This window comes from Magallana gigas, chromosome 3 (assembly GCF_963853765.1).
Source record: "Magallana gigas chromosome 3, xbMagGiga1.1, whole genome shotgun sequence".
In the NCBI taxonomy this organism is placed as follows: domain Eukaryota; kingdom Metazoa; phylum Mollusca; class Bivalvia; order Ostreida; family Ostreidae; genus Magallana; species Magallana gigas.
In genome coordinates, this window is record NC_088855.1 from 31,956,225 (window position 1) to 31,969,574 (window position 13,350).

At 33.9% G+C, this 13,350-nt stretch overlaps 2 protein-coding genes across 6 annotated transcripts; one reads left to right on the top strand and one right to left on the bottom strand.

Annotated features, from left to right (window-relative positions):
• The first annotated feature begins 6 nt into the window (after window positions 1-6).
• Window positions 7-4,886, top strand: LOC105323789 (divergent protein kinase domain 1C). Of its 5 annotated transcripts, none has more exons than XM_011422860.4 (5): window positions 7-62; window positions 275-360; window positions 1,322-1,491; window positions 1,838-2,716; window positions 4,276-4,886. In XM_011422860.4, the coding sequence occupies exons 3-5, from the start codon at window positions 1,342-1,344 to the stop codon at window positions 4,486-4,488; spliced, it is 1,242 nt and encodes a 413-aa protein (XP_011421162.3). In that variant the 5' UTR covers window positions 7-62; window positions 275-360; window positions 1,322-1,341; the 3' UTR covers window positions 4,489-4,886. The 5 variants fall into 5 exon arrangements, with proteins under 5 accessions (XP_011421162.3, XP_011421163.3, XP_019920952.3 ...); XM_020065393.3 differs by having other exon boundaries at window positions 15-62; window positions 1,327-1,491; XM_011422861.4 differs by lacking the exon at window positions 275-360.
• Window positions 4,887-6,734: 1,848 nt separating this feature from the next.
• On the bottom strand, window positions 6,735-10,596 carry LOC109618121 (divergent protein kinase domain 1C). The gene is made up of 3 exons (XM_020065392.3): window positions 10,138-10,596; window positions 7,389-8,219; window positions 6,735-7,231 (listed from the first exon to the last, which is right to left on the bottom strand). Exons 1-3 carry the CDS (start codon window positions 10,348-10,350, stop codon window positions 7,022-7,024), a joined length of 1,254 nt encoding a protein of 417 aa, XP_019920951.3. The 5' UTR covers window positions 10,351-10,596; the 3' UTR covers window positions 6,735-7,021.
• Window positions 10,597-13,350: the final 2,754 nt, after the last annotated feature.

Consider the following 13,350-nt stretch of genomic DNA (forward strand, 5'->3'; position numbering starts at 1 on the left):
CATTTTACGTAGCACATGCATCTTCCTGTTTGATAATGAGGAATAAAAAGGTCCAAAATCATGTAAGTTTTGAAGTTTTTGTGTGAATTTGAAGATAAATACATTAAACGCATTTTATTTTGCGAAATTTTCACCATATTCAACAAATACAAAATCGAGAAAAGATGATAATTCAACGAAAAAACAAGAGATACGAGTTTTTATGGGCCCACATAAGGGCAGCAAAGGCCTCATCTTTTGGTCAGTTTTACTCTTATCAGATGTCAAATTTCAGATAAAGGTTAGAAAGAACAATTTTACCGTAGCCAGGCTACAGTAGGACATCTTCATTTTAATGACAGAACATTCCATCTAATTAAGGTACCGTCACTGAACAAAAATTGCAATTCTTGCATGATTTTAGTTTGAAATGTTTCTCCTGGTTCTATAAACTATGGTGGCATATCTCTGCCCCTTGTGTGCAAGTTATATTACTATCAAGTATGTCGTCATGCAAGATAAATATGTTGACATGCAAGATAATTATGTCAACATGCAACATAACTATGTTGACATGCAAGAAATTGCAATCAGATATGAATCATACAAAATCTCAAAAAATCTCAAATATCACCCATATGTGACATCCAAGATGCTACTTTTTATGTCGACATGCAACTTATTAATGTTAACATGCAAGATAAATATGCTGACATGCAACATATTTATGTCAACATGCAACTTATTTATGTCAACATGCAACTTACATATGTCGACATGCAAGATGAATATGTCGACATACAACTTAGTTATGTTCACATGCAAGATAAATATGTTGACATGCAACTTATAAGTTGCATGTCAACATAACTAAGTTGCATGTTGAAATAAATATGTTGCATGTCGACATAAAGAAGTTACATGTTAACATAAATAAGTTGCATGTTGAAATCAATAGGTAGCGTATCTAGCATTTTGGATGTCACATGTTGGCGATATTTGAGATTTTTTATAACTCTTATTTGATTGCAGTTTTCTTGCATGTCAACATACATGTAGTTATGTTGCATGTTGACATAACTATCTTGCATGTCAACATATTTATCTTGCATGTCGACATAATTAATAGAAAAATAACTCGCAAACAAGGGGCAGAGATATGCCACCATAATAAACAGACAATATATTTATTTGTTGTTTTATATTTTATCAATAAAAAGTTATTTAATATTATTGAATCATCACCATTTCCAGTAAAGAAATTTTCCTTCATTATGTTATGTGGGAGTATATGGGGTTCGTAAGCTTGCAAGCACTTTCTCTTTTATTTGTATTCGGACAGATTAGATACTATGAGAAAGGATGCCACGTGCCTACCTTGTAAGGAAGTTAAAACTTGTAATATTTTGCTGCATTGTATTCATTCTTCTCTATGGTGGAAACATTCTCAGACAAGCCATCAGGGATCGGAAATGTTCAGAGGAAGAGTCCAAATTCCTAATGGATGAATTGGTTAGTTACATTCATTGCACAATCCATTCTCTATTTAATTTTCAGACAATTGTGTAGATTTAATGTTAAAGTAGATAGCAAAGTTTTACATTTTTACATAATCCCTACCAAACACACACATTCAATAGCCTCACCAAATTCATCAATTTGATGAGACTGTTGTATGTGTGCTTGTTTCAATTGAATTGTGAATTAGAGCTTTTGGGGTTTTCCCCCCATATGAACAGTACATAACTGCTAGTCATCTAATAATTATATGAATGCTAGTGAGGAAAAATATAATTTAAATATATAAGGTTTGATGAGACTCTGCAGGCATTTCAAAATCTTTTATCTTTTGTTCCAGTGTCACAACTATTCTACACATGCTGCAGCAGGAAACATGTGTCCAGCTTTGTGTACTTTTAAAAAGTTAAAATATAACAAATGTACCAACTACAGGGGAGGTAAGAAAGTCCTGATAGCACAGTGTGATGGAGTTTGCAAGGAGGGTAGTACTGTAAAAGCTGTCATCAAATCCAAACATCCGAAAGAAGAGTTCCGTTTTGAACCTTTAGATTTAGAAAAACATGCCAATGGATCACTGACACAAATGGGATATAAAATGGCTCATAACATCTTTAAGAGTTTGCTCGATTCACAGATGTTGGAGGAAAGAGACAAGATAAGTGACATTTTCTCTTTCTTGTGGTCCCTTGATGTTGAGCAGTATAAAAGGGAAAACAGAGACTTTAAATCAGCTGAAATGACTGCTATGCAAAACATCTGGGGACTGATCAATCAAGATGAATACCTCTTTATGAAAGTTCATCAAAAACAGTCGTTTGTTCCAAAAATGTATGGCACTTGTGGCTTTTATTATGTGATGGAGTATGCACCTCCAGGGGACATTCTTGATCCTCAGTTTTTCTCAGGCAGTGGTTCGTCTTTTGAAGAGCGAGCTAAAATAGCTATTGATATCTTAGATATTGTGCAATCTTTAGACTATGGCTTTTATGAACCGGTTCACATGTGCGATGTGAAAGCAGAGAATTTTGGAATTGGTGAAGATCAACAGGTGAAAATACTAGACTCTGACTCTTTATTTTTTCATACATCCATGATGAAAAATTTAGCCCAGCCATCGTGTACAAATCATGACGATTGCGACTTTTTTGATTGCCGAGGCTGGTGTGAATTAGAGACAGGAAAATGTACAAAACAAAGATCCAACAACAATTTACAAGTGAGGCTTTATTTCATTTAGGGTGGGACATTTTATTTATTCAAACAAATATCAAATTAATACAAATGATGATAGATATTTTAATCTCACTTTTTTTTTCACTGTGTTTTAAAATAAAAAAATAAGATACATGTATTAAATCAAAATTTGTGAAAGTTAATTCTAATGATTTAAAAAGAAATGCTTCAGTACCTGAACGGGGAATTTTATTTCAGGAAATTTTTTATTTTGTTCATTTATTTATTATTATTTTACCTCTGCTTGTAGCCCAAATTAAGGCATCTATATATTTGAATTAAAGAGATTGATATATTACATTCATATAAACAAAGAATGCATGTATGTGATATTGGTCATATTTGGCTTCCATAATTCGCCATTTTTTAAAGTGTTTCAGGTACATTAAATTGGTATGTTATATTTTAGAATAGTTGATATAACATATATTTTTTACCTGTTGCTTTAAAATTGCTTGCCCTCTCTGGCAGTTTATGACGTCAGAAGTTATGCAATTTTTATACTTTAATCAAAATCATTCAAAAATTGACATTGTTCTTATCTTTTTTCAAATGGGAACTATAGAGCATCACTTTGAACAAGGAAAATATTTTTGTTCCATATTAGTCTTGGATATGTACACACCTCTGATGAAAAAAAAATTTGTTTGTTCAAACACACACTCAATGTTTTCTAAGAGAAAAATGTTTCAAAACAGACCTTTTTATACTAAAATTGGCCGAGAAAAGTTAACTTTGTGGTGTTGTGGCATTTGGATCAAAAGGAAACTTATAAAATAACATGTATTTGTGTATAAGGAAAACAAAAGAATTACAGAAAAATGATGATGTTCATCTTAGGGGGCCATTTTAGGCCGATATCAGTCCTCTTATTCACTTTTAATTATATGACTGTGTTTGACATTATGCATTTATATACATACTGTCTAGACATTAAGTAATTGATAAAGACATCCTTGTTTTTTCTGTCAGTTTGGATCTATTATTCAATTATTCTAATAAAATTATGTACGTGTATAATGTCACCATGGTCACCCAATGCGTAGGTTTAGAAGAAATCATTGCTTAAAAAATCAAATAAACCCCTATCTCTACTTTTGTGTCTCCCATTTTGATATTACTTTCTACAGCTAAAATGTTTCTATCTGTAGAGTTGTGAAATAACTCAAATACTTGCAGCTTAGGGCACATGATGAATTATATACTTGTATCGGAAACTCATGCAGTTGGATTGTCTTTATAATTGACAGGAATAATCGTTATAAACAGCTAATCTACATGGTTGGTAGAGCATCTGACTAGAGGTTCAGGGGGCCTGGGTTCGAATCCTGGTCTGGTCCATCATTATTTCTCCCATCCCATTACATTTTTCAAACAAGTGATTTTTATTCATGTCATAAAAATCACTTTTTGAAATTTTCTTTGATTCAATTTTTTTTGCCTTCCCATGTAGGTTGGTATTTTCAGTATTTTGAAGGTGATTTTAAATGTAGAATTATCTTTGGGCAGCATTACCTTGTACACTATTCTTAACTTTTGTAGACTGTTTGTGAAGACATCCTCATAGATAAACCAACCAATTTTTATGCAGGACTTCTTCACAATCCACCATCAGAGTTTAAAGAAGAGTTATTGCCCCTTCTTGAAGAGTGTGCCTTTCCCGCACACTCCAAAGGAATAGTCCGGAAGCCCACTTCCGACGATGTGTACTGGAAACTTCATAATCTTTTAAAAAGGATCATACGGGAATCCTAAATGTAACACTTTAGTGATCCAACTTTCCTTGAATTGGACCATTTGTTTGCAGGAACTTTATTTTTTTAACTTGTTTTAGCCAAAACTTAGCCATAGAAAAGGCTTTCAGCGACATCCAAATTTCCCAGTATCCAACATAATGATGAAGGTTAGAGAAGAGAAAATTACTATGGGAATTCTGACATTTGACATTCTTATGTGTTTTCCCTTGAAGAAGAAAAGTGCAGCAAATGGGCACAAAGAATAAACATGTATGTTGATTTAAAAACGTTATGAATTATATTGCAGTAAAATATTGATTCATTATTTGATCTATGCAGTTACTGGGGCACCACCAAATATGACCTTTAATTTAAAAAAAAGAACTATATATGTAAACTACATATACAAAGATTTCTCTTAAATTATAAAAAGTGAATTATCAAGGATCAAGGAGTCCCCCCCCCCCCCCCACACACTTTTTGTGGACCACGTGAAAAATTAATTCAAGTTAAGAGTTTAATAACACTACACCACCCCCCCCCCCCCCACCCCCCCCCCCCCCCCACACACACACACAAAAACACACCCCTCTCCGGTTTAGGATTTTTTAATGATTGATACCTGTAGGTTACCATAATTATATATCCCTAATTTACTTATCATTGAACGTGTTATTACAAATTAAATATTTTCATATTTCTTAACTATTGAAACTGATCTATTAGACCGATAGGGGTACTACTAAACAGAGAACTCTAGACTAGAGAACTTTAGAGAACTCCGGCGATTTTTCAATATTTAAAGTATTTAGAACTTAATTTTCCATTTTATATGATGAAAAAAGTTGCAGGTAGACTGCGGTCTTTTGGACCGGCAACGTATTTCGGAAAAACCGATATACTAGGTTAAGGCAATAAACCAATAGATTATTATTTAATGCCTGAGCAGTCAATATGGACCATGCAAGAATTTTCCATTGGTACAGCTCAGTGTGTTCTATTGCCCGGGCCAACGGTCGATTATTATATTGAATTATATGTTGGATTCACTCGCTTACTTTGAGTAAAAAAGCCAGAGGATCCAGCATCTAATTTCATTTGATTCGATTGCTCATTATTTATCTTTATAAGATGATTTTGAATTTATGTTGTCTCTCTACGCATGCAGTCATGATTTATATTTATTTTTTTCGTATTTTGCCGTACCAAAAAGAATAAAATGAATTCCAATAATGCGAGTGGTGAATCCAACATCTTATTTTAATTAGATTGCGCCTTGTGTTAACTCATGATTATTCAAAATTTCTGTATGACTTTCTATGCGTACATTTATGATACATGTATTGATGTATATGCAATATATATGCAATGTTTTTAATCTGTATCAAAACAAAAAATTACATTCCGATGATGTGTATCTGACTTTTATTACAAGTTAAGGTATAATTTCACGATCATGATTCATAAGGTGAAATAACACACCTGAAAAAAGTCACTCAACTTAACAGTAAATTATTTGATTATAAAAGATAATATGTTGAAAAATAAACTGTACATATGTCAAATATGCGAAAAAATTGCAGTTTGGGGGTATAAAATGGAATATCTAAAAAAGCCCAACACTTTATCCACTCGGCAAAAGAGCAAGTTACAACTCTATACTACTGTTACTTGTACATGATGCGTCGATAAAATCCTTTTAATAAAACGAAATGTCGGTTCAATGAGAGTTCGGCCATATTGTGATGATGTGTTATTCCACCTTAAAGTTACTCGAGGGGTTATTTTGAATAGTTCCAAGTGCATGTATGGTTACATTCCTATCCCTGTTTTTACCTTTGTTGGAATTTTTGTTTTGGTAGAATTTTGTAATAATTTGTGTTAGTATGGTGCTACAAGTAGTTGGGTTTTCTATTTATGATATTTAGAAATTCGTGTAAATATTGTATAAGTTAAATTTACATTCACATACTTTTTGTATAGTATTTTACTTTTTAATGTCAATTTATGTTTTTATAATAAAATACTTTTTTGCCCCTGGCCTGTAAAACACAAGTGATTGAGTTTGTTCTTAAATATACATGTATTACATGGATGAATCGCTTTCTTCTTTACAATTTGAAGGTAGATGTATAATTATATATAATGAAGAAAAAAATAAACATTTTATACCATCGGTATTGGTTTTTTTTTTTCAAAAATGTATCGATACATCGCGATACTCTTCTCCTTCACTTCTTTTGATCTCATTATTGTTTGTTTTCAAAAAGAGTGTCTGTTTCTGTGGAATCTTTTGAATGTCTGTTGGCCAATTTTTGTGGATTTTTAATTTATTTTTTAGTTTATTGGGGATTCAATTTAATGGATTTTGCTGTAGGTGTACAAAATAAACCCGCTGCATGGATTTCATGATTCGTTGGAATGGTAAATCGTGAATCAGAAAATTCGTATCGTTTAAAGGAAGTGTAATTAAATTCACCCAGACTACTAAACAACTAAACGAGCAACATGTATATGTAATTTCTTGTTTTAAATTTATTGATTATTTTCTATCAAACCGTGTTGAGTAAAAGATCCCTTATTTTATGTATAATTTCCATTTCCTGCAATGCAGTCTTGTCGTCAGTTTCCTCGACATTTTGTATGGATATGCACTCCTGAAGAATTTCCTCCAACCCCTTCCGAATGACAAAGGGTGGGTGTCTTAATAGACCATGATGGTGGTTGGCGTCTGAATCGGAGAAAATCTGTTGGCATATAACCTGCAATACATTAGAAACGCCGTCAAATTATTTTTTAACGCCTACACAAATTAAGTTTGAAATACTGGACGTAGAAGAAAATAAATGTTATCCCCATCGTGGGTTTTACAAACATTTAACTAAGTTGTTGACTACACGTGTACTTATAATTAAACACCTGCAAATTTGTGTTGATTAATTGTCGCTGACATCTGCCAACCTTCGTATTACAAACACCTCGACAATTCCCTTCCGCGCAACCCGCGTCATTCACGCAATGACGTGTTTCCATCTGATTCTCAATCACAAGATTATCATTCAGAACAACAGAATCTGCATCTAATATGTGCACTTTAACACTGTTGTTATGGTAACAAACACCAAAATTGTCCTCCTTAATGTCACATACATGCAGTTTACCAAAAAAGGAATAATTCAGTTGATGAGCGAGATCGAGTAATTTCAAAGCAACTGCGACACGTGCTGACCACGTGATGCCTACGTCATGCAGAGTAAAGGGCACCCGTTCCACGAAATAAAACGAACCGCACGATCCATGTAGTTTAGGGAAAATGTCGTCATTATGATATAGTATGCTTAACACAAACTCTTTTTGTAGTGCCAGGCCGTGCAAATTTCTGAATACGTCTGATTTTTTGCTTCCTATTGGAACATTTTTCTCCATTGTCCAAAACAAACGTAAAACGTCATGAACGGTCTCAAAGGATTTCTTAATATGTAAGTGTCGATTTACAAGACTCTCGATTTTCATCAATAAACTTGTTTCTAAGTCCTGTTCTGTGCCAGAAGAGTAAGGATCATTACCCACTATATCTAAAAATCTTGCTCTTTTCATAACAAGAGAAGTTGTGGTGATGTTGTTCCACGACACATAGAAAACGTCTTTTTCACCGCCTTGACTCGTACAAGAACTATAACGTATGTCCAAAGTCTCACAGAGAGGTCCACACAAATTCCCAAACACCCTCCCCCGTAATGCATCCGAACACTGAAACAAAACGAATAAAAATCAGATCTTATATCATATTTCACAACACTTTTTCATATATATCCGTTTTGTTTTTCTCCATAGTCCTCAATTGTGCCAATCTGATCAAAATACGAAAATCCTGAGATAAATTCGGTCGCGGCGACTAATTTTTACAATCCCGAGTGAGACTCATCTACAACTGTGTTATAACTAAACCTATAGGGCATGGACCAGCGAGAAATATTAGCGACGAAGAGGCTCTTGCAACCTTGTAAAAATCTCTCGCACGCGAATAAAAGTTGGTTTACAGTAAATACTGAATTCCCATACACGTTTTGGCAGTAAAGCACAATATAATCAAAGTACCGAAGAACTGACGGGAGTTGATTTTATCGATGCTTATTTATTTTAAAATCAATGATAAGTTATTTTGCATGACAAGTACAGGTGGTTTCCAATCTGTTTTTGAATTACGCACATTTTTATAATATGAATTTTCGGACTTTTTCGACACAAGAATGTTGATAAAACCACATATGAATCATGTTAAATAATATTTAAAGATATAATAAATTCAATCAAACTATGTATCAATGATATAAACATTTCTTGAGAATTTATGGATCCAAACAATATTGAACTCTCGTCTCGTTCAACCAAACGCTCGGCTATCACCGTTAATCTCCCACAAGTAAGAGAGACTCTCTGCTTGTCGAAGATTTACGGAGACAGCCGAGCGCCGAACGAGACTATATTGAACTCTGGCGTAAGAATACATACAACTACAAAAAATATCTTAATTGTTCATACCATTTAAAATCTGACTATTTTCAAGGTATTTATAAATATGTTTCCTTGAAAAACAATGCTTTAGCATACATTATTTCGGATTTATTAATTATTCTCAAGAACTAATTTTTGTCAGCGGCGATGATTTGTGCTTTGGTCCAAACACTGTTTCACAGTAACTGCATAGGAGAGTTGATTAAAATCAACTCCCAAAAAGCACTATAGCTAGGACGCGCTAGGTTCCGTTCGTCATCGAAAGCAAAATTTTTGTCATGTGTAGTGGCCGAGTGGTTTGCGCGGTGATCGCTCATTACTAAGAGAGAGTGGGTTCCAGAGTTCGTGAGTTCAAGCTCACTACTAAGAGAGAGTGGGTTCCAGAGTTCGTGAGTTTAAGCTCACTACTAAGAGAGAGTGAGTTCCAGAGTTCATGAGTTCAAGTGGAGTTGGAGCTCCAGTATAGTGAATTTACCTAAGTGTGCTTTATATTTATTATATGTACATGTACATGTATTTAAATGTGAAAACAGGAGCTGCGTATATGCTTAAAAGACGAAGAAGTCCTGGTTTATTAAGCAAATGCCTTTAACAATAATCCTTATTCAAATTAAGAAAAGAATCGTTCTTTAGGTTTGATGTTTAAAATGTCATTGCTCATTGAATTAAGCCTATTTATTTCATGTTTTCGTTTAAAAGAAGAATAAATGAAAAGCGCGCATGTTGTTTTTGCACAAAATTGTTGATATGATTCTTACGGGCAATTGTGTTTAGAGGCACGTACTTTGTAAAGAGAGAGATGGGAAATGATGGCAGTGATGGGGGAGCGCTTCTGGCAGGGGCATTTCTCTTATACATGTAACCCAGATCTCTTTCCCTTCCACTCATGTTTCCCTCAAATTAACCGACAACGGCAAATGATTGAAAGGACTGTTAGGGCATTTAAAAACATATCAGGTTACTGGGATTTTTTTGCATATCAGGATCTTTGGTATTGAACTGACACCCCCCCCCCCCCCCCCCCCACCATCCCAACGCACACACACGTACGCGCACAGACGCTCGCGCACGCACGAAAACGATTCAACATGCCTAGTTTTTTTTTAACATGAATCAAATCGGAAGGAAAAAATATCTGATCAGATCTACTTACCAATTTGTCAATTGCTTGCAAAGCTTTCTCGTCCGAACATGGCGGGCTTGTAGTTAGTGTATAAACAATACATGAAGCATAAAGAAGAATCGTCAAACTCATGCACACAACCAAGAATTTCACGGTGTTTAGCGCCCATCGTAGAAAACACATAGCACCCACAAAGTAAAACAGGGACGAAAACCCAAATACCAGGAAGATATACAAAAACATGCTGTTTCAGGAGGTTTTTAAACATACTAGATTCATCAAAGCCTGATTCATGTTGATTAAAATTCCCAAAATACCGGTAGTAAATAATGCTCACAGAGAGGGATTTTATTTTATTTTTTTATCTGATAATCTTATCGTGTTTTGAAATGGTCCACTGCATTGTGTCTCGATGATTTATTTAATTTTTTTTTCAATTCATTCTGTGGATTTTGCCCGCGTGAAATATACGTCTGATTAACCATTCATAAAAGGCACGGCCGGACTCATTCGTTTAAAGTTATTGAAACTTCAAACATCAAAATGATTCCTTGGCAATTAGTGGCCCTTTTTCATATACATGGCTATTGGTACTTTTCGGAACGGAACCAGTTAAGGGACCCCCAACGATATCTTAACGCGGGTTATATATTTTTTACCTGTAACGTCGCTACCTTTATTTCCCGATGAATCACAAAAGAAAGCAATTTATTGTTTGATTATATTCAAATGAAGAGAAGAATGTTCTATCATAAATAATGGTTCTTTTGTTAAATCAAGCACGCAATCAAATAGAAGGAAAACGCATAGAAAAAAATGTACTACATGTATATACCTATTGGATGGAATAAATATCATAATATAAAAACTTAAATTACATTTGGATAATGGTTTTATAATTTACAATATATAAATAGTACCTGTTTGGGAGGGTAACAGTTGAAATTGACACCCCGAGGAAACCATTGTCAACCGACGCGAAGCGGAGGTTGACAATGGTTTTCGAGGGGTGTCAATTTCAACTGTTATCCTCCCAAACAGGCACTATTTATTTTATCATACTGAATGTCTTAATTTTAGAGATTTTTTTTACTGATTTTATATAGAAATGACGTGCATTCCACGGCGAACCGTACGCGCATAATTTACGCGCATGTGACAATTTGTTGTGTTACCCGTTGCTAAGTGTGTTGCTAACGCTGAGGTTAATAGAACGGATTATCAACTGCGTCTAAACCAATCATATTTCAGTATTTAACATGAAAGTATAATAAAAGCTTATGTACTTTAGGAGGCTCAATGATTGTGGCCATTTTTACACTGTATTTATCTCCTTTAGAAGGAGAACTCTATACAAATATAGTTTTTGGGAAAACTAATCATTTCTTAAAATTTTACGTAAAGTTGATGGCTATATAATTTGTTGAACATCCAGCCTCCTTAGTTACATGTAAAATCCTTTGTGTATCACGAAAGTACGAAGAGTCTTAAATTGTGTAAAAAACAAAACGACTCATGACCTCGTCATAAATCAAGAACAGTTGAAATTGACACCCCGAGAAAACCATTGTCAACCGACGCGAAGCGGAGGTTGACAATGGTTTTCGAGGGGTGTCAATTTCAACTGTTATCCTCCCAAACAGGCACTATTTATTTTGTTATACTGAATGTCTTAATTATATATATATATAAAAAAAACATCACTGCTTTTATAGATAGGAATAACATAATTTCTAAGGCGAACCGTACGCACATGATTTTCGCGCATGTAACAATTTGTAATGTTACCCGTTGCTAAGTGCGTTGCTAACGCTGAGGGCAATAGAACAGATTATGAACTGCATCTAAACCAATCAGATTTCAGTATTTAACATGAAAGTATAACAAAAAAATATTGTATCAAACGCAGGGTTACAAAGTGCGTGCTACAATACATTGTCTACATTTGATATACGAAATGAAAGATTTTTCATTCTCTCCACTTTAAGCTTTAAAATCAAGAGGCCCATGGGCAACATCGCTTACCTGAACAACAATAGCTATAATTAAATCAGCTTAGTTGAATCATAAACAAAATATCTGTGTAATGTAGTAGAATAGATCCTGTATAAAAAGATCAGGTACAATTTTTTTCTCCAGATATTCTTATGCTAAGCAATGAGTCCCTTTTGTAACAGGATGAATTCATAGTCACATTAAGCATTGCAGTATTGAATAAGATCTTGAACTATTGCTCATAAATACATAACCCTACATCAGACCTTGAACCCTTGTGGGACACAATAATTCAATTGAGAATCAACTATAAGTCAAGAAGCTTGCATATAAGTAATACCATATTTTATTACATGCTTGAGTTTTTGTACAAAATTATTTTTTTTCTCGTAAAATTTGACCCCTTCCATTATGGACCCACCCTATCCGCAAGGATCATAACCAAAAAAAAAACTTCAATGCAATTTCAAACACTACCTGAGGATGCTTTCACATAAATTTCAGCTCGGGTAAGCTAAATAATATTTCGTAACAGCCTTATTCTCATTACATCATGCTTTAATGTAATTCTAATAGAAGTGATTTTAACACATTTGTAAAAATTAGTTCAGTAGGTTTTCATTCACACAAAATATTTCAATTTGACACTGTTATCATTTTTAAAAAATTAATCAGAATGTACGTGTTTATACAAAAGATCACACACTTATACTTTACAGTAGGGTTTTTTAGTCCATACTGAGCAAAGTTTGATACCATTATCATTCCTAATTGGCAGTTTTTACATACATGTTTTGTTAACATTAACATTTCCCATATAAATATATTTTTCAATCTTGTTATTTACATGACATTTCTATATTTTTCCCCATAAAAATTGGGTAAAAGCTAATCGATCACATCACTTCAAACATGTACATGACAAATCTAGCAGAGGGCAAGGGTTACAAGGTTCTGAAAATTACCTTTCAACAGTAATCAAAATAATATGGAATGCAAATTTATTTAAAAAATATTCAGTCTTTTGCAATACTTGAGAATAAAAGTTTGGGAGAAAAATAGGAGGCCCGTGGGCTTGAACAGTCACCTGAGTGTAACGCAACCATGCAAAAGTCCAATCCTAGGCTAGATCAAAGGAATGGTTAATGAAATCAGAATTATAGATCAATAAAGTACATGATTAGCTCTGGTTATTGGTTTGTGTTGGGCATAGAGTTCTAGAAGAGTTTTGGGGGTACATGTACCGGT